Source organism: Arachis ipaensis, chromosome B3, assembly GCF_059453495.1.
Source record: "Arachis ipaensis isolate K30076 ecotype BB chromosome B3, ASM5945349v1, whole genome shotgun sequence".
Classification (NCBI taxonomy): Eukaryota; Viridiplantae; Streptophyta; class Magnoliopsida; order Fabales; family Fabaceae; genus Arachis; species Arachis ipaensis.
In genome coordinates, this window is record NC_142438.1 from 13,301,973 (window position 1) to 13,324,028 (window position 22,056).

General features: G+C 30.4%; 1 protein-coding gene across 1 annotated transcript; it reads right to left on the reverse strand.

The window, feature by feature from the left end:
- Positions 1 to 4,688: 4,688 nt before the first annotated feature.
- Positions 4,689 to 10,978, reverse strand: LOC110269375 (putative amidase At4g34880). Its single transcript, XM_088509768.1, has 5 exons — positions 10,436 to 10,978; positions 7,863 to 8,077; positions 6,651 to 6,896; positions 6,219 to 6,405; positions 4,689 to 5,223 (listed from the first exon to the last, which is right to left on the reverse strand). Exons 1-5 carry the CDS (start codon positions 10,967 to 10,969, stop codon positions 4,810 to 4,812), a joined length of 1,596 nt encoding a protein of 531 aa, XP_088365894.1. The 5' UTR covers positions 10,970 to 10,978; the 3' UTR covers positions 4,689 to 4,809.
- Positions 10,979 to 22,056: the final 11,078 nt, after the last annotated feature.

Sequence of the window (22,056 nt, forward strand, 5' to 3'; positions counted from 1 at the left end):
TTTACTGTGTATGTATTTCTACTCATTTTATTATTATTATTATTTGTCTTTAAAGAAAAATGGCAAGGACATATCCTGAAGATATTTGCCTTGCGGATAGTGCAAGTTCGCGCACTATTCTTAAAAGTGATATATATTTTACCCATCTTGTGCTAAAAGAAGAATATGTTAATACTATTATTGACTCAGACAATGTGATAGAAGGCTCCGGAAGAGCTATAATTTTGTTTCCTGGAGGAACAAAATTTATAATAAATAATGCATTATTATCTACCAAGTCTTTGAGGAACTTGTTGAGTATCAAGGATATTCACCGAAATAGATATCATATTGAGACAATGAATGAGGAAAATCATGAGTATATATGTATCACAACTCATGATTTAAATAAAAAGGTTATATTATAATAGTTACCATCACTTTCATCTGGGTTATATTATACCAAGATAAATGCAATTGAATCACATGCCATTGTAAACCAGAAGTTTACTAACCCAAATGAATTCATAACTTGGCATGATAGATTGGGTCATCCGGAAACAACCATGACGAGGAGAATTATTGAAAACTCTCATGGACATTCACTAAAGAACCAGAAGATTCTTAAAACTAGTGAATTTTGTTGTGCTGCATGTTCTCAGGAAAAGTTAATTTTAAGGCCATCACCAGTAAAGATTGGATTTGAGTCCCCTGAATTCCTAGAAAGGATTCAAGGTGATAGATGTGGACCTATTCATCCACCATGTGGATCTTTTAGATATTTTATAGTCCTGATAGACGCATCTTTAAGATGTTCACATGTGTGCTTATTATCTTCTCGCAACCCGGCGTTTGCGAGATTACTGGCTCAAATTATTCGATTAAAAGCACAATTTCCAGAAAATCCAATCAAAGTAATTCGTCTTGATAATGCTGGTGAATTTACTTCCCAAGTTTTTTATGCTTATTGTATGGCTAATGGAATAAGTGTTGAACATCCAGTAGCTTATGTTCACACACAAAATGGGTTAGTAGAATTACTTATTAAACGCCTCCAATTGATTGCTAGACCCTTGCTTATGAGAACAAATCTCCCAACCTCGGTTTGGGACATGCTATTTTACATGCCGCAGCACTTATTCGTTTGAGGCCAACGAGTTACCATCAGTTCTCTCCTATGCAATTAGCTTTTGGCCAACAGCCAAATGTCTCTCATTTAAGAATATTTGGGTGTGCGATATATGTTCCCATTGCACCACCTAATCGCACCAAAATGGGACCCCAAAGAAAATTGGAGATATATGTTGGATATGATTCTCCCTCTATAGTGAGGTATCTTGAGATACAAATGGGAGATGTATTTAAAGCCCGGTTTGCGGATTGTCATTTTGATGAATCAAAATTTTCAACATTAGGGGGAGAGAATAAGCTTCCTCAAAAGGAACTTAATTGGAATGCATAATCGTTGATGCATTTAGATCCTCGATTAGGGGAACTAGAAGTTCAAAAGATTATACATTTGCAAAGAATATCAAATGAATTGCCTGATGCATTTTCCGATACAAAGAGGATAACCAAATCTTATATACCAGCGGAAAATGCCCCAATTCAAATTGATGTCCCAGTAGGACAAGTAGTTATTGAAGCAAATTCACGCCAGAAGCGTGGCAGGGCGGAAAATGCCCCAATTCGAATTGATGTCCCATTAGGACAAATCGCCACTGAAGCAAATACACGCCAGAAGCGTGGCAGGCCTGTCGGTTCTAAAGACAAAAATTCTCGAAAGAGAAAAGAGGTAAATACGATTCCTGTTGAAAAAGATATAGTAGAGACACCTGCAGTTGTCTAAAATTCTGATATAATTTATCGCCAGAAGACGTTCAGGTACCTGAAAATTGTGAAAATGATGAGATCTCAATAAATTATGTTTTTACAGGAGAGAAATGGGACCGAAATAAGACAATTGTCAATGAAGTATTTGCATAATATCATGCATGAAAATAAGGATCTTGAGCCAATATCAGTCGAAGAATGTTGACAAAGAAATGATTAGCTAAAATGGGAAGCAGCCATGAAGGCTGAATTAGACTCACTTGCAAAATGTGAAGTCTTTGGACCTGTAGTCCATACACTTGAAGATGTAAAACCTGTTGAATACCGATAGGTATTTCTGAGAAAACGAAATGAGAAAAATGAAGTTGTGCGCTACAAAGCCCGACTTGTGGCACAAAATTTTTCACAAAGGCCCGGTATAGATTATGAAGAAATGTATTCCCCTGTAGTGGATGCGATAACATTGCGTTATTTGGTCAGTTTATCTGCATATCATAAACTGCATATGCATTTAATAGATGTGGTTACAGCCTACTTATACGGCTCATTAGATCAGGATATCTATATGAAAGTCCCTGAAGGACTAAAGATATCTAAACTATCCAATGAATATTCGCAAGTATTATACTCAGTCAAATTGCAAAGATCTTTATATGGTCTAAAGCAATCTGGACGAATGTGGTATAATCGTCTTACTGAGAATCTGGCCAAAAATGGATTCAAGAATGATGATATCTGTCCATGTGTTTTCATAAAGAAAACTGCATCTGGATTCATTATAATTGTTGTGTACGTTGATGATTTAAATATCATTGGAACTCCTGAAGAGATTCCAACAATCATAAAAACTCTAAAACAAGAGTTTGAGATGAAAGATCTTGGAAAGACTAAATTTTGTTTCGGCCTGCAAATCGAGCATACAAAAAATGGGATATTTATTCATCAAACAACATACATAGAAAAGATCTTGAAGATATTTTATATGGATAAGTCACATCCCTTGAGTACCCCAATGATCGTAAGATCTTTGGATGTGTAGAAGAATCAATTCCGTCCTAAAGAAGAAAATGAAGATATCCTTGGTCCAGAAGTACCGTATCTTAGTGCCATTGGAGCGCTAATGTATCTTGCTAATAATACACGACCCGATATAACATTTGCTGTGAACTTACTAGCAAGGTATAATTCCTCTCCAACCAGAAGACATTGGAGTGGAATCAAGCAAATCTTTCGATATCTTCATGGAACGGTTGATATTGGATTGTTTTATCCCTATGGATCCAAGTCACAACTAGTTGGCTATGTAGATGCTGGATACTTGTCTGATCCACACAAAAGTAGATCTCAAACAGGATACCTGTTCACATATGGTGGTACAGCTATATCATGGAGGTCCACGAAACAGACGATAGCAGCAACCTCCTCTAATCATGCTGAAATACTAGCGATTCATGAAGCAAGTCACGAGTGTTTTTGGCTCAGGAGTTTGATCCAATATATTCTGTCATCATGTGGACTGATTGATCATAAGATAGCTCCAACTGTCCTGTTTGAAGATAATACAGCATGCATTGCTCAGCTTAAAGGCGGATACATCAAAGGTGATAGAACAAAACATATTTCTCCCAAATTATTCTTCACTCATGATCTTCAAAATCAAGGGACAATTGATGTCCAACAGATCCGCTCAAGTGACAATCTGGCAGATTTATTCACAAAGTCACTCCCAAAATCCTCCTTTGAAAGATTGGTACATGAGATTGGGATGTGCCGATTTCGAGACATTAAATGATGTCGACAAGAGGGGGAGACTGTACTCTTTTTTCCTTGGTCAGATTTTTTTCCATTGGGTTTTTTCTTGACAAGGTTTTTAATGAGGCAGTCTCCGTCACAAATGATATTGTATTTTTTTTCCTTCACTAAGATTTTTTCCCATTGGGTTTTTCTTTAGTAAAGTTTTAACGAAACAATAATCCCAAATGGTCATCCAAGGGAAATGTTGTGATAAACACAAAGGATATGGATGCCCATTAATATCATATGGGTGACTCAGTTTTCATGTTATCAAGAAAGAATTTATATTAATGAAGGTTGAAAATATGAACCCGCAATATTAACAACAAATATTCTCTCTCTTTTACAAATATTCTCTTTCTTTTCTTATACAATAAAGCACTTATTTACTTTTTCTCTTCATACAATACTAATATAATATTAATATATTATCTTTATAGTAGTATAATAGTATTGATAAATATTGATAGTAGTATTTTTCTATTTATACTTTATTTTATTACCTCTTCCTTATTTATTTTACAACATGACCAAACAATTATTAGTAGTTCGAATTTCATTTTGTGTGTGTAATAAGTAGTAACTATGTTCAACCACAAATCTTTAAATAAAGTTTCAATATGCGACGGATTAATCTTTGGCCTAGTAAATTAAGAAATACGATAAAAAAATATTTAATAACTAGGATTTTAAGTGTATATTAATCTATACTTACAAAAAAAAGTGCATTAATTTACTAAATAACTTATGTGCTGAAATAAGCTGAAATAAATATTGCCACCAATATTTTTTCATTAAAATTTATGACATAAATCATGGAATTTAGATTCTCTAAATTTTGAATTTTATTTTAAAGGGTAAAGTGTGATCTCTCACTATTTATTTTACAGGAAGACAAAAAAAAAAAAACATGAAAAAGAAATTATTTAAAGGTGAAAAATCACACTTTACAAGTGAAAATTCAAAATGCTTATATCGAATAACTTGAAACAATAAACTAATTAAACTTGCACATTGACAGCACCAAGATGCTACTTATTTCATGGCTTTCATCTCATAAGGGGGATGACAAAGCCATATCACTCACAACATTTTGTACTCATCACCTAATGTGTGAATACCATTATATTAAACAACAATTCTAATTAATTCACCAATTTATTCAATTCATACAAATTTATATTTTAGGACATATTTATGTTATTAATATTTATTAAATTGAGGTGCCCGGCTTCTCCTGCTTTGTGGTACTTGCAGTATGATTAAATCATCAGGAGGAGGCCTACGTTTCTTGGTAGCTTGTTCAAAAGAATAAGCAATTTCAATAAGAGTTGGTTCTGAATACTTTAATCCTCCAAAGGAAACACCCAATGCCATGTTCTCATTGTTGTATCCACCCGGCACTGTTATTGCTGGGTGACCACCAACTGCTAAAAATGGAACCAATTTTTGTCCCACATATATTAATGCATCAAGCTTCTTCTCCTTCATCATCTTCTCAAACCCATTTTCGGAAAGTCTTTCTAGATTTGATATTGCTTCTTGAACTTCTCTGCTCATTCCATCGTTCTTGTTTGCATCTAGAAACATGTCTTGTGGATATTCAACGATTTTCTCCTGTACCAAGATAATTAAAATAACAATTTCGCTAAGTAGTCAACAGAGTTCCAGCCAACAACAAATTAACAAGTATTTTTAAAATTGTTTAAAATTGTTTAAAATTGGTTGGTTAAAAATTATTAAATTACACTTCTATATTAGCCCATGACAAAAATAAAGAAGTCTTGTGGCCCACAAATTCAGCCCAACAGAATACACAAATTAAATTATAATTTAGTCTTTATCTTATCTTATAGTTATCTTTATCTTTATCTCTATCTTATCTTTATTTGCTTTTATCTTTCATAGGACAATGCTCTATATATATTTAGTTTTACCCTCATAATTTACAACACACTTCAGTACAATTCAATCAATCAACAATCAATAAAAGTTATTTTCTTTACTTTTCCTATTCTTTCACAATTTTATCAAAAATTATTTATCTATACTTTTTCTTAAGATAATAATAAATTATCTATACATGCACGGTTGAAAGTGCTAATTAATTTTGATGGTTTAGTTTGTGTAACGTTATATGTTTAGAGAAAAAGAAATAAACATTTAGATATTATTGACGGTTGAAAGTGTTTTAATATGTATTGATAAAATATATTTAATATTTTCATCTTTTAGATATTTTTTCTGGATTACAAAAAAATATATATAAGACAAAATAAGATATTTTAGTTGTTATTACTTCAAGTGTATGTAAATTAGTTTAAAAAAATGCTACATACAGTTAAAAATAATCACTAAACTAATCATTATGTATTGTGTATAAATATTAAATATATATATATATTTTATATTTTAATATTTATATTGATTTTTTTATCTATACTTAGCATAATCGTTAAGTTTATATCCAACTGTTGTAAATATTTTTTACATTTAAAATTTATTAAAAAGGCCATTTTTGAAAAAGTTCTCCAAACATACAAGTCATTATATATATTTGTAACAAAATAATAAATAAATAAATAATTATACAAAATGATGCATATACTTACAAGAACGTAGTGTTTATAGTTGAAGCTGATGAGATCTGCCAAGGATCGCACAGGTGAAGACACGAGATTTTCCAGATAAGAATTCAAGTCTCTCTTGAGCTCAGCTAACAATGCTATCATTGCATTCTCATAAATTTCTTCAGTCTTCTCAATTACTATGTCATCCACAAGTGTCGCTCCTTGATCCCTGATTATATATTATTCAACAAGAAATTAATAATGTACTTACATTACGCTAAAATAATTCCGTTGTCATCTAATTAATTTTTTTATATGAAAATATAATACTTTTTTATATTAATTTTTTTATAACGATTTTTAAATATTAATTTCACATGAAAATAATTACATACCAATTTTCACTTAAATTCTTAGTTAAAATTAAAAATGTATAAATGTGGCATAATGTAAAGTGGTAATGTATAGCAGAACCTCATTATTTGGAAGAGTTGTTGATATGTAGCATTCTCGACAGAATTTTCAGGAAAATTATTAAAAGAATCAGGGTATCTCAAGATTCCAAGTCTTTTTCCTTGTAGACCACGAGGATTCAGATATTGAGCATAGCCACCCTCTGGAATGTGTTTTGAGGCATTCACAGTTCCTTCATCTTTCTCATCTTTCCCTACAATTACGTCAAGAACATAAACTGCATCTTCTACCGTTCTAGCCATAGGCCTGTTCATCCAACAAAAAACTACTTAGAAGAGTTTATATTTTTTGTTGTGAACAAGTATATCTAATCTAATTCCGTAAAATTAAATATTTTATCAATAAAAATAGATATGTGTAAAATTTAGTAAGTATATTATAGTGAAAATTCACTTGCAGCTATTTTCGTGTGAAGATGATAGTTAAAAATTATTAGATGATAATTTAATTAAATCTATCAAATCATCTAACAGTTCTTAACTATAAACTTCATGTGAAGACAATTACATGAGTCTCCATAATATATTATGGCCACAGACAAAGACATCTTCGTTATAGAGGGGATTTTCACCCAATAATAAAGTTTAGAAAACAATTTAAAAATTATATATAAATGTGTATAAGTGTTTTCATTGTTATTATATTAGTTTCGGTAATAAAATATAAATTAAAAATTTGAGCTTTAAACTAAAAAAATATTTTATTATACTTAACATACAATATTAATTATTTTATTAAATTTAATTTAATATCAAAATTAAAAATTAATTAATTAATTAACTCAATACAAAAATCAATAAACACTTAAACAGCGATAATGAACTTTGTGTAAGACAGACCAACGAATTAATTACAAAACTGAAGTCAAAATATAAATTAAATTAAAAATATAAAGAATTAATTTTTGATTAGTTAATATCAATTAATTTTTAATTAATATGAGCCAACTTTAAAATTTAGGATTATAATTTAAAATTAAATATTTATAATTTAATATCTAAAATTTAGGATAAATAAAATAATTTTTAAAAAAACAAGAGTTGATTGGAGACATTACTCATTAAATTATTAGTGATGTTGATTGCAAAAGAACGCCATATGATATAGTGATGCGTGCATGTGCTTTTTGATTGGCATGCATATTATTATAAAATAATTGTTTTAATTTTCGTATGACGTAATAAATTTAAAATTGTATGATGCAATATCTACCCAACGGAATCTTGTCTTCGAGAAATAGGGACCACGCCGGATCTGCTAGTGAGGTTAACGGTGGGTTTGATTCCAACGACTGAGTTGTATGATGAAGGACAAATTATTGAGCCGTCGGTTTCAGTCCCTAATGACACCGTTGCAAAGTTTGCTGCCATTGATATTGCTGATCCACTGCTTGATCCACACACTTCATTGCTTAGGTTATAAGGGTTCTGCATGCCATCCATGCATCCATATCATCATTATTCAGAAATAAAACATATAAAATGAAAGTAATATATATCTCACAAGGTAGGTTTGTAATATGTATGACTAGACTATTTATTTTTGGTGTACTTATTACTTAGGATTAGGGATGAAAAAAAATTCTTCGAAACAGCGGATAAGAATCCTCCTATAAATATACATGGAATAAGGACGAGCGTATAGGTATTTAATTATGAGAGTTACTCGCTTAAAATCTTTTTTTAAAGACGTTTTTTAATAATTAAAATTTAACTTATATAATCGATTAAAATTGTGTTATTTTTATTAAAATTAGACTAAACAAATTGATTTGACCGAAAAATCGATAAATCAAATATTAAACTGATCTAAATTAATATTATTTTTTTATAAAAAATGATTATAATACTCTTATTATAAAAAATGACTAAAATATTTTTATTATATATATTAATTTTAAAAATTCTAAATTCTAATTTTGTGATGGCATAGAGAAAAGAGAAGGGTTAGGATTTAGAGTTTTTAAAATATATAATAAAAATATTTTAAGCCATTTTCTATGATAGGAGTATTATAGCCATTTTTGTAAAAAAATATTAATTTAAATCGGTTCAAGATTTGGTTTATCGATTTTTCAGTTAAACCGATTTATTTCATCTAATTTTAACAAAAATAACACAGTTTAATCGATTTATAGGTTAAATTTTAATTATTAAAAAAATATCTTAAAAAAAATACATTTTAAGCATCTTTATAGGAGTGATTATTTTAAACTATTTATTCCATACAAATCCATTAAATTCCTATGAATATGAGATTATTAAACTGTCTCAATTTATATATACACATATTTTTTTAATTTAATAACTCTAATTTCTGCTTTAATTCGAGTCTTTTTCCTTTTTCGTTCTAAGACTTTCATTCATCATTAGATCTATAACATTAATCAACTACCAAAAATTAAGTTATGTCATCGTGTTAATTAGAAATGTTTTTTTATATTATTTTTTGTGAAATTAATATTTATAATGATTATGTTATGAATAATATTGGAATGATTTATTTTATAATTGTTATGTTATTATTTTTTGTTAAACTTTTTAAATAAAAACTTTAAAGAATATTCATAGTTACATACAATTATTCATCTTTTCTACCAAGATTATCAAATGGGACCTGCAATGGAAATGGAAAGATGACAAGAGACATTCTTTTAAATAGTGGTGTTCATGGATCAGATCATATTCACAGATCCACGGTAAATATCTGCATTTAATTCAAAAATTATAAATACAATCCGATTCGTAGATTGATTGGATCGGATAGGATTCGATCCGCACCCTTTACGAATCGGATCGTGGATATCTGTTCTACATCTGCGGATCTGCAAATTCGCACAATAATAATTAAAAAAATAAATAAATATATATGTTTGGTATTATATATATTTACTTGTTTGTATGTTTTAGTTAGTAATTATTATTCATATATTGTATTATTTTATTTTTGTTATTTAGAAAATGTTTGATTAAAAATATTTTAGGAATAAATAAGTTTAAAAGTGTGAAAGAAATATTTTTATTGAATTTTTACATAGAAATATGATTAAAAATATAATGTTCAATTATGCGGATATATCCAATATGCAATCTGCACATTTGCGAATTGAATCGGATCGGATCCGACACTAAAAAACGCGGATATCATATCCGATTCGATTCGATGAAAATTGTGCGGATCGGATAGAATTTTCGGCCATATCTGATCCGATCTGCGTACACCCTTACTTTTAAATAGAAATGAAGCACTGATAAAAAAGAATATCAGCCCACAATTATTCATTATCATCTCTAATTAGAATTTATATTTTGATTAGCATATTGGATAAAATTTGAATCTTATTTTTTCTACAATAATAAAATGGTACGTCATATATGAATATAAAAAAAAAAGTGAACATAGTTATTGCTTGAGTTAGAACATAGTTATAGACAAAAAAGTCAAAAGATCGCTAAAATTTATTATTTTTTATCATCAATTAATTATTAATATTTAAAAATATGAGATAAAATATATGGTTGGATTATTATTAAAATATTAATTAGTTGTATATAAACTAATCAATATACTTAGTTTTGTAAAGTTTGTTTCATCATTTAACGCATGCGGAATTTCATTTCTGATTCATCATATATATAAGCTTGTTCCACTATCTCGCCTCTTCCCACTTGCCACCTTCCAAACCTGCACTTAGAAAGTTTTTCCACTATTTTCCTAAATAGGAAACAAATTAAAATTATTAACCAATTTAAAATCTTAATTAATTAAAATATGAGGTTAATTACCTTGCCTTGGCCACCATAGGCAGACCAACCACCAGGCATATTGTAAGACCTAAAGCCAGCCCATTCCTTCAAGGTGGCTTTGCCAATAATGATGGCCCCAGCCTCCCTCAACTTCTTCACCACAAAAGCGTCCTCTGCCACCACCGACCCAACAAGCGCATACGAACCGGCCGTCGTACTCATTTGGTTTTTTTTGTATACAATGTTGTCTTTTACTAACATCGGTATTCCACTCAACTTTGTCCCTTTTTTTCCGGCCGCCCGCTCTTCGTCGGCTTTCTCAGCCTCAAATTCTGCGTCCGGATTTAGATCCGAGACGCCACTGAGGATAGGATTTCTTTTAAAGATCTCATCTTTATACAACTTAACTAGTTGCTTTGACGTGATTTCGTTTCGCGCAAAAGCGCTTTGGATTTCGTCGATGGTTGCTTCTTTTAGTTGAAACATTGCATCAACATGGCTTGTTGCAATGATCATGATGAGTAGTGTTTGAAGAAGCAGCAATGAGAAGAAGAAGAAGAAAGCCTTTGCCATATTAGCTTTAGCTAGTTCTTTTTAGTGAGTAGTGTGTAGTTTGCACCATGCTAGGGTTGCTTTAAATAGAGTTCGATTTGCTTTCACTCCCTTTCATTTCAAATCATTATTTTTAATGTGCACAAATTTTTACTCTAAATTACTTAAAATAGTTATCAATATAAGATTAAGTAGTATTTTTATCCGTAATAATATTATAGGAATATAAATATTTTAAAGTTACAGTCCACTTTATTCTGACAGTATAGATTATGCATATCACAAAAGATTTATAAAATTAAACTACTTTTACAATAAAAGTCGTAAATTGACAAAAGTCTCTGACTAAGAAGACCAAGGTATCTGTAGATAAAAAAAATTAAATAATAAAATTTTTAGTTAATATTTTTATATGAAAATATCTAATTTTTTATTAATAATTAATTTTAACATTCGTTATCTAAAATTTAAAATAATTTAACATGTATCATTTTATATTTAATTAGGTGTTAAGTCTGGTGCACAAATAGAAATAATTAATTTTTATACTTACTATTTAAAAATAATATTTTTTCTCTTTATGTATATAAAAATATAATTAGATATTAACATAAAAAAATTATACTGATAGTTATAAAATTAACTTAAAATTAATTTTTTTAAAACAATTGAATCTTGATTCTAACTTTTAATTATAATATTAGTATTCTCTCCACATTATATGTAATAAATATTTGAAAGAAGAAAAATAAAAATATAAATTAGAAAAATAAGCGGTGAAAATTTAAAACTAAATAAAAAACTAAAAAATAATAATAATAATAATAATAATAATAATAATAATAATAATAATAATAATAATAATAATAATAATAATAATAATTTTTATTTAAATTATATTATTTTGTTAATTTTATTTTCTCAAGAACAGAAAGATAGAAAAAATAGAGAATGAGAGAAAAGAGAGAGAAAGATAAAGATGAAAAATGAGAATGACAATGAGAATTTGTTAATTTGAAGAAAAAAATTATTTTAATTGTAAAAAAATATCGGATGATATATTTTGATTTGTCAAATTACTAATATAAAATATAAATTATATAGAGTAAAAATAGTAGAGAGAAATAGAAAAATAGAGAGACGTAGATGAGAGAATTTAGGAAGGGAGTTTATTAATTTAAAAAAATTATTTTCTCTCAATTTTAATAAGAGAGTGTCGTGTGGCACATTTGATTATTAAATTAGATAGTAATACATGATACACAATATAGGTATATTTTAATTTCAATTTCAATTTTAATATTTTAATTTTAATTTTAATGCAATTAAAGAATGTCATGTTGCACATTTTGATTATCAAATTAGTAATTAGTCATTGATATTGATAATGATATATAAAATAGATAGAGTGGTTGAAGGAATGAGAGAAATAGAGAAAGGAAGAGAGAGGAGGGGAGAACTCTTTAATTTTGGAGGGAAAGATTTGATTTCAATTACAATGAGTGAATGACATGTGGTACATTTTGGTTGTAAAATTAGTAAGAAGGAGGGAAGAATTCTTTAATTTTGGAGAAAAAGATTTAATTTCAATTAAGAATGACATGTGGCACATTTTGGTTGTAAAATTAGTAAGGAGGAGAGGAGAATTTCTTAATTTTGGAGGAAAAAATTTGATTTTAATTACAATAAAAAATGACATGTGACAGATTTTAGTTGTAAAATTAAAAAAATATAATAGATAAAATGTATAATCATAACTCAAAAGAAAGAAAAAAGCACATTATTTGTGGAGTGTAATAAACAAAAAATAAGGTATATATAAGAAGTTAAAGCCTAAAGGTGATAAAACTTTCATTTCTTTTTACAGGTAAATTATCAAAGTTGTCTTTAAAACGGATATTTTCTAAAAGGTACATTACATGGGAATTATGTGTCAATACCAAATTTGGTTTGATACTTTCATCTTAAAATTATGCAAGTATTTTAGCGAAGATTAAAATTCAAATTGTTGCATGATAATATCAAACTTGTTCTATGTAATTACATGCCAATTATTTGAAAGTTAAAACTAAGTAAAGTAAGAAGGAAAAACTACCAAAAGTACCCACAAAGTTTACGAACGCTGACAAAAGTATCAATAAACTAAGGAAATTAATGTTGTACCTATGAAAGATGGGTTCCGAATGACAAAAGTATCCAAATTCTAATTTTTTGTTGATTTTTTAATAAAATTCCTAAACTACCTCACCCTAACCCCATTCTACTGTCACTCCCTCTCTTCTCTTCTTCCTCTCTCCTCACTTATCCCTCAAAAACCCTCACAGAGTAACAGAAACTCTCCTCCTACCTCCTCATTGCAGTCCGCCACCCACCTACTCCATTACCGCCAATCTCTTCCCCTCTCACTGTTCTCCCTCTCACTATTAAAGTGACTACAACACCTTCATCGCACACCTGTGATCCAACCTGACGAGAATGCTACAGTGGCACGCATGTTGTAGCCGAGGAGAACGTCGTCGTGGCGCGTCTGACCCAGTCAAAGAGAACACCGTCGTCGCACACCTGAAAAGAGAGAGGGGTCGTGGTACTCTTCCATGCAGAAAGCGGGTTCGGTAAAGAGAAATTAGAGAAGAAAGGGAGGCGGCATTGTGGATGGAGGTTCTGCCATTGACGATGTTACAGTCGGTCGGCGACGAAAAAGGTATTTCTTTTTTTTTAAATATTTTTATTTTATTTTTCTTCTTTTCAGAAATTGATTTAGTTACTACTAAAATGATACTGTTCTATTTTTTTTAAAATTTGCTTCTATTTTTTATGAAGGCTGAGATTGATTTAGAGAAGATTCAGTTGATGGCTACTTCTACTTCTAATTTTTGCTGAAATAAATTTCAAATTGGATGAATGGATTTGTTGATTTTTTATGGTTGATGACTTTTTCTATTTCTAGTTTTGCTAAAGTGAATTGAAATTGGATGAATGGATTTGAAAATTTTTATGTTTTGAGTATTTTTTGGTGTTTGATTAATTTAGTTTGGGTATGAATTATAAACTTATGAGTGAATCGGTTGAGGTCCGATCCTCTACCACCACCACCACTACCATTGATTTCGGACTGGTTTGTTGTAGGAGTAGTTTTGGATTCTATGACAAGAGTTGGTACAAATTGAGTTATGAAATATTGAAAAAGTGAGTTGAGGTTGAGTGTAGGGTAGTTTAGGAATTTTATTAAAAAATCAACAAAAAATTAAGATTTGGATTTTGTCATATGGAACTCATCTTTCATGGGTACAACGTTAATTTCCTTAGTTTATGGGTACTTTTGTCAGCGTTCGTAAACTTTATGGATACTTTTGGTAGTTTTTCCAAGCAAGAAATTTTGTTACCAATGGTTGGGTTGCTTTCCAACAAGCGCTCTTTTAATATCATTAGCTTGACTTTTGGTTCTTGAATTTTCTTCCTCTTCTTTTAATTGGTTAAGAAGAATGACTTCAAAGAAGAATAGGAGAAAATTGATGCCCCATATTTGATTTTTTCCTAGCAAATTTTCTTTTATTATTATTATTTTAATTCAACTTGCTTGTTGGGGTTGAAGTTTGATTTCTTTTTGTTAACCTTTTTTTCATAGATATTGTCTTTTGTTTATTGGTCATAATCCTTCTTTCAATGCTTTTTTTGATTGTCTTCACTTCTTCCTTTTCAAGGTTTAGGTGTTGTGTAATGGTTGGAAGATACCCTTTATCAAAAATTTCTTGAATTGATGGTTCAATTAAATCACCCTCCATGCAACTCTCTACTTCGTTGGAGTAAGTGTGGAGTCCCTTGGTTGATTTTCTCCCTTTTTTTTTGTAAGATTTTGCATTGCTTTTTTTGAGAGGGACTTTACATATTCTTTTGCCACCTCTAAGGATATGGAATTCTAGGCTTGTATGCCTCCACAACCTCCTTCTTCATTAGAATTTCACTCGACACAGGGGTCTCTTGGTCTTGCTCTTACACTTCTAACTTCTCCTTTGTAACCACTTCATTCTTCTTGCTAAGTATTACTCCATTTCTCAAGTATATGGCCCTGTATTCTTTCTTTGGGTTAGGAAAGACATTGGTTGGTTTCTTAGTAAGATATTATGCCATTTGTCTTATTTGCACTTCTAAATTTCTCCTTGAGGCTTCCTGATTTTTTCTATTTACTCTGGACTCTTGAATGAAACTATTGACAGTTTGAAAAAGTAGTTCTGATGCTAGCTCGAGAGATAAAGGTTGGAAATGATTTTGTGGATATGCAAGTGCTGTGGTGAAATTATTTTGAGGGGTACAGAATGAGTTTTATGGGTAGTAAAATGAATTTTGTGGATTTTGAAAGAATTTTTGTGGGTAGTGAAATAAATTTTGTAGATTTTGAAAGAAAGTTTGTATATAATGGATTGAATTTTGTGGGTGGTAAAATGATTGAAATGAATTTTGTGAATTTTGAAAGGAGTTTTGTGGTAAGGTATGGTCAAGTGAAAAATCATGAGGGAAAGTTGGACAATTTTGCATGAATAAGTTCACTGTTTGTTGTAGTTTGTCTATGACACGATCAAGAGATGATGACTCTTGATGGATGGGATATGGAACATTGAAATTATTTTGGTCTTGATTTTTTCAATCATCATTTGGATAGTTACTCCATTCATAGGAGTATGAATCATGTTGTGGCCCTAGGAAATACCCCGAATGGTTTACTTACTCGTACTTTGTTCTTGATATTCCCACCCACAATCAGCATAATAACAGGATCATTTTGTGGTGGTAAAAAATATACCATGTAATTTGCTTGCTCAAAGGGTAATATAAACTCCATTCTTCCTTGATTCTGTAGAAACAAAATTACCAAGATATAGGAAAATTGAAATTTCTTATGTCACAAGTAGGGAATTCTTTAGTGAGGTAATAACACAAACAGTTAAGTGGCAAAAGAAAAGAAAGAATTAAAAGCAAGTAAACGACTAGAACAACAAAAAAAAAGAAAAAAAGTGTCTAATCTAGATAATCAATCAACCGGTAGTTTGTTAATCACCGTTAATTCCTGATAACGGTGCCAAAAACTTGATACGGAATTTTCGCGTATCTACCAGCAAGTGCGTCGAATCATATCAAGTAATACTACTATGGTGAGTGGGTTATCGTTCCCACGATAATTAATGGATTAAGCAAACAATGATAAATTGATTATTCTAGTTAGACAATTCATATTTGGATGATGATTAATCAAGTAAATTGTAATTGAAATGACTTAACAAAGAAATAAATGAAAGCAATAAATGACTTGAATGTAAATGACGGAAATGTAAATGACTAGGAATGTAAATTGCAATAATGTAAATGACTGGAAAGTAAATGACAAGAATTAAGAATAGAGAGAACATTGAAATCAAGAGATGTTGTATTCTTAGGATCAATAGCCTCATCGCCACTACAATCATACAATCATTGATCTCTTGGCAAATCATAAGTAATTGAATTCCAATTCCTTGATAATCCAATTTCTCTTGACTTGATCAATTGCCAATTCCTTAATCAATCTCTTATGAAAAGAGATGAAGCATATCCTCTAATTTAGTGCTACATAATTTCATAAATCTAAATATAGATTGATTAAATGTCACGTATCAAATCTAAATCCAAAATCACAAGAATTGGGAGAAAGAGTTTTCAAGCTTTGATTACATGAATTAACATTTCCAAGTGATCATAAAATCCAAATTGGATCTAAACTATCTTCTAATAAATTTAGTTCCTTTGATAAAGAACGAAGACTCTTTCTAAAGAAGCAAATGAAAGACGAATTGAAGATGAAGAAAAAATCACATTAACCCATTGAAATACAATAGAACTCTTTTTCCCAATGATAAAAATTACAAACTCATAACTCTAGAATTATAAAATGGGTAAGAACGAAGATGGAAGAAGAGAAATTGAGGAAGAGGATAAGAGAGACCGAAGACTCCTCTCCAAAGGCCCTTTTCTAAAGGTATCTAAGGTATTATTTATAAGTTATCCTAAATTATAAATTTAAATGGAATTCAAATTACAATCAAATGCACTTTCTAATTAACTATCACTAGTGACCTTCCTTGTTTGATAATGGGTCCTTTGTGGTATTGATTGATTGTGAATTGTGACTTGATTTGCATGGAATTGTGTTGGGTTTGTGAAGTTTTGATTTTTCTCTTGGAGGCTTGAAACATTGAAGAATAAATAAAGGAATTTGGGTACTTGAAGTGGACCAATATGGAGTGTCATTGAAGTGGCACTTTGGTGACACTTTGGAGTTTTGAAAGTTTGGAAATCTCCCTGAGAAGTTTACCCAGCGTGCCACTTCACTCCACACTCCAGTCCACACGCCGAGTTTGTAATGCTGAAATCGTTCGCGGTTCCAAACTGAATGTCCACTATAGATTATTATATATCGTTGGAAAGTTCTAAAAGTCATCTTTCTAACATTACTAAAAGCATGTCATTTGACCTTTTCTAACTCAATTTATGCTCTTTTGAAGGTAAAGAGGTCACCCTGGCGTGTTTGCAGGTTTGAAGGCGTGCGGAATTCTACATGCTGACTACACGCCAGCCTTGCAATGCTAAAAGATTAGTGATTTTCACCTCATCTTCAGCTTCCACTATAAACTATTATATATCGTTGGAAAATTTTGGAAGTCAGCTTTCTAACGCCATTGGAAGTGCTTCATTTAGATTTTTGTAGCTTAAGTTATGTTTGTTCGAGTGAAGAGATGTCAGTTTGTAAGAATGGCCCAGCGTGCCACTTCCCTTACACGCCACTCTACACGCCAAGATTGCAGGAAATTGGGACTCGAAGGCGTGTGGAGTGAGACACGCCACCCACACATCAGTTCCCACGCCACTTTTGAGGCTTGAAATGCCCTCTGGGTTAGTGGCCCAGCATGCCACTTCTTAGGTATGCTAGCCACACGCCAAGCACACTTGAGTTCGCACACCCCTTCCTTACACACACGCCACTTCTCTTGTACTTGTTTTCATTCTTTTGCCATTTTGGGGATATGCTTTTTTTATTAGTCTTGTTTTCGTTCTTTTGCCACTTTGGGAGTGTACTTTTTCTATTAGTGCTTTTGTTACTTCTATTTCTATTATTTCTTACAAAATTCATTAACTCAAAACAATCAAAGTAATATCTAAATTAAGTACCAAAACACTTCATAATTGAACATAATACATTAATTTTCTATATGAAATAACTAAGAAAATCACTCATAATGCTCAAGTATCAGTATCCAATAATTTATATTTAAAATGAATTGGTTTGTAATATTTTGATTATGGAAACATAAATTATAAAAATATTTTTAATTTAAAAGAGTAATACAAATTATTTTAATTTATTTATTTTAATATAAGATCGTTGACATTTACATAAATTTTTTATATTTATTTAAAAAAATCTTATCTATCTTATAAAAGATTTTTTAAAACTTAATTTTTTTTCAAAAAAATCAAAATAAAAATTTGAAAAAAAAAATAGTAACTCAAAAAACAAGACAAGTTATATCAATTTAAAAAAGTGTTTAATTTCAAAAATTGAAAACATACGTATAAGCGTCTTTTTCCCGTTTTTTAATTTGAATATGGAAGTAAGAATGGTGTTGAACTCAAACATGGGGAATATAGGTACTTCACAGCCATGTGGTGTCAGTAGAACAACTCGGATGGTCCGAGTTGCGTTGGATATTCCATTTCGTGAAAAAATTGACAACAACAAACAATTTGGAGGGTCCGATTTCTAGCTTCCGAAATTCATATGTGCCCAACCACAAGTCGGACCATGCGATTTCTTAAGCAAAATTTTAAAATCAAACAACTTTCATGGTCCGATTTATCTACTTTAAGTTTTTTCAAATTTTTTTACACAAATCGGACCCTCCGATTTGTGTACTATGAATTTTTTTCACTTTTTTAAACACAAATTGGAGGGTCCGATTTGTGTACTCCCACAATTTTAAAAAATACCAAAAATTACCATATTAAAGTATATCACTTATTTTGCTTCCATATCAAAATTTTTTAACCTCTTTTTCCGGTATTTCAAATCAAAAATTGAAAACATGATTTTGATTTTGCAGGACTCTGATCAAAAGCCACTTTAAAATAGAAGAATCATTACTGCACAATATTTACTATGTATGCACCACTTTCTCCTAACTGAATCAATATGCATTAGCTCAGTTGGCAATTGTATTTAGTGCCTTATAGTATTGATATTTAATTTCAATTTGTCTTTGTAAATTAATTTTTTTATTTATTTTTCTTTAATTATATTGTTGGAATGGTACTGCATGTAAAAAATAAAGTTAAAAAATTCTAAATGGATATGAATTTTATGCTATTTTTTGAATAATTTGTATATGCTAAATATAATTTTAATGTATAAATATAATTTTTATGAATTTCTAGTAGCTCCATTGAATCTGATATGTCATTTTCAATTGCTTATTATTTCAATATAGAAATTAATTTTTTTTTTTTTTTGTTTCTTTTGTCTCTTGATGTTTAAATATTCTATTGGGTGCATGTTATCACTTATACTAAGATGAAAATTTTCAGTAAAAAAGATCAAATTGTCAACACAAAAAAAGGTAAAACGTAAATGTTAATTATTCTGATGGAATTTGGTTGGTTGAGTCTTGAAAGAGTATGATTCTGCTAAATTTGGTTGCTATTTATTGAAATAGCAATTAATTCCTTATTTTCTATAGACAAAACTAATATTTTGAATAAAAGAAGCATATGCACAAAATCTATAAATGCTTAGGTCAAATAACTGTTTTGACAGCACATGCATAATTGGACAAAACTACAAAGAAAATTATTGGGCAATCTACCTAATTAAATAAACTGTGTGAATCATTTACCTGAATACACAAAACAGAAATTTCTTACGTGCATGTGCAATTTTAATTTTATGTAAACTGTGGGAGCTAACCACGATTTCCAGTTTCTACGTAAATCATTGGAGGCTACGGGAGTTTATGGTTGGAAGAGATTGGGCATAATTCGTGGCTACCTACCACGGATTATGAAGGAAAAAACTTAGGCATAAACCGTGGTTGCTTCCCACAGTTTATGAAGAGAAGGCCTTGAACGTAAATCTCCCTTAGTTCCCACGGTTTACATGCTAAGTAGTATAAATACATAATCTGTTGATGGTCATGACGGATCATTTGTGCTGAAACAAAAATTGAAAGAGCTTGGGGGTTGAGAGAGTTTCAGGGAGAGGTTTGGAAGGTTTTGGTGAGATTTGGATGGTGGAGCCATGGAGGACGAAGCTCGCTTGTATCGACTAAATAGCATTGCTCACGTGGCTGGATACATCGACGAAGAGGTTAGTTATTATTATTATTAATATTATTATTATTTATATTACTATTATTATTATTATAATTATTATTATAATTATTATTATCATTTTATTGTTGGAATAAATTAATTTCAATAACCCAAATCATCCATATTGAATCACCAAAAATATATATATCATAATGCGGAAGCGTACCTGAATTCATAAACATGAATCATACGATTGGAAGAGTTTGGATCTTGTGGTTCTTTCGATCTTCCTCAACCAAAGCCTTCTGTATTCCTAAGAGGCTGAACTGCAACTCTTTTGATGGGGAAAGAGTAACAAAGGCGACTTTGGTATATTGGGGACCGAAACCCTGAAGGTCTATTTATATTTGAGCATGGCACCCATTAAACCCTTAAGCCCAAATAAAATAGTATCTAAAGCCCAAAAGATAATATATCTAAAATCCAAAAAGATAATTATCTAAGGAACAAAAGATAATATCCGGTTTTATTCTCATTTAATTCCAAATCAAAAGTAATAATGACTTATTCAATTTAGCATTTATAACAATAAATGAGATCACCATTATATAAGTCATTTAATTTGAAATAGCATAATTTGTGATTATAATTAATATATGTATTTCCCACAAATAAGTTAGGAAATCAAATAATTTCCTAACAATCTCCCACTTGGGCTATACATATATTATTTCTTGACATAATCACATCTTTATAAACTTTATGCGCGCATCTGAATGCTATTTCTATCATTATTTTAACAATCTGGTCCGTCTCATACATTAGATATGGAACTACCGCAGCTTTTATCACATTAAATGCCGTGACTAAACCACGTCAATCACCATCCTAATATACTTAACGACATAGATCAAATTTGGATGAGTAATATGGAAATTACATGCCAAGTGATCTCATGCATGTCTATTTCCAGCTGGTCCAACTTTATTGAGATCAAACACAATACAAATATTGCAAAATGAACATTTCACATAATATGAAATAAACCATCAACTTAATTCTGCAGAAAAATAATTCAATATCTGTCATAGGACATATAGCATAAAATAAACTCCCACTAAACCAAGACATCACAAATATTGATACCCATCCGAGCAGTATGCTCATGAAAGACTTTAGGGATCAATCCCTTGGTTCATGGGTCTGCTAGCATATACTTTGTTCCTATATGTCCTATGGAAATCTGTTTTTCTTAACCTTTCTCCTTGACAACTAAGAGCTTGATGTCTATATGCTTCGATTTTGTCAAGCTCTTACTGTTATTGGAGTATAGTACTGCTGACTTATTGTCACAAAATATCCTTAATGGCCTTTCAATGTCATCTACTATATGAAGCTCAGTGACAAAGTTTCGCAACCATATGCCATGAAATCGAAATCGGAATCAGAGTTCCTAATGATCTCCAAATTTTCTGATCTCCGATAAATAAGCATGTAATCCTTTGTTCGCTCTAAATAACACATTACGCGTTTAACAGCTATCCAATGATCCATATCCGGATTGCTCAAGTATCTACCCAACACTCCCACTATAAATGATATATCGGGATGTATGTAGACTTGAGCATACATTAAATTTCCTAGTGCTGATGCATAAGGTTTATCATGCATTGTTGTCTTCTTAAGATTATTTTGGGGCATTGCTTGAGACTAAACTTGTCTCCTTTAACTATGGGTGTGTCCATTGGTCTACAACTTTCTATGACATATCTACT

Bases quoted from the DNA above. Each gene is read 5' to 3' on its own strand.
- LOC110269375 (XM_088509768.1), bottom strand. From the start codon at position 10,969: ATGGCAAAGGCTTTCTTCTTCTTCTTCTCATTGCTGCTTCTTCAAACA. The intron at 8,078-10,435 runs GTAATTAACCTC...GATGGCATGCAG, and splicing joins CCTATGGTGGCCAAGGCAAG to AACCCTTATAACCTAAGCAA. The intron at 5,224-6,218 runs GTAAGTATATGC...ATCTTGGTACAG, and splicing joins ACTATAAACACTACGTTCTT to GAGAAAATCGTTGAATATCC.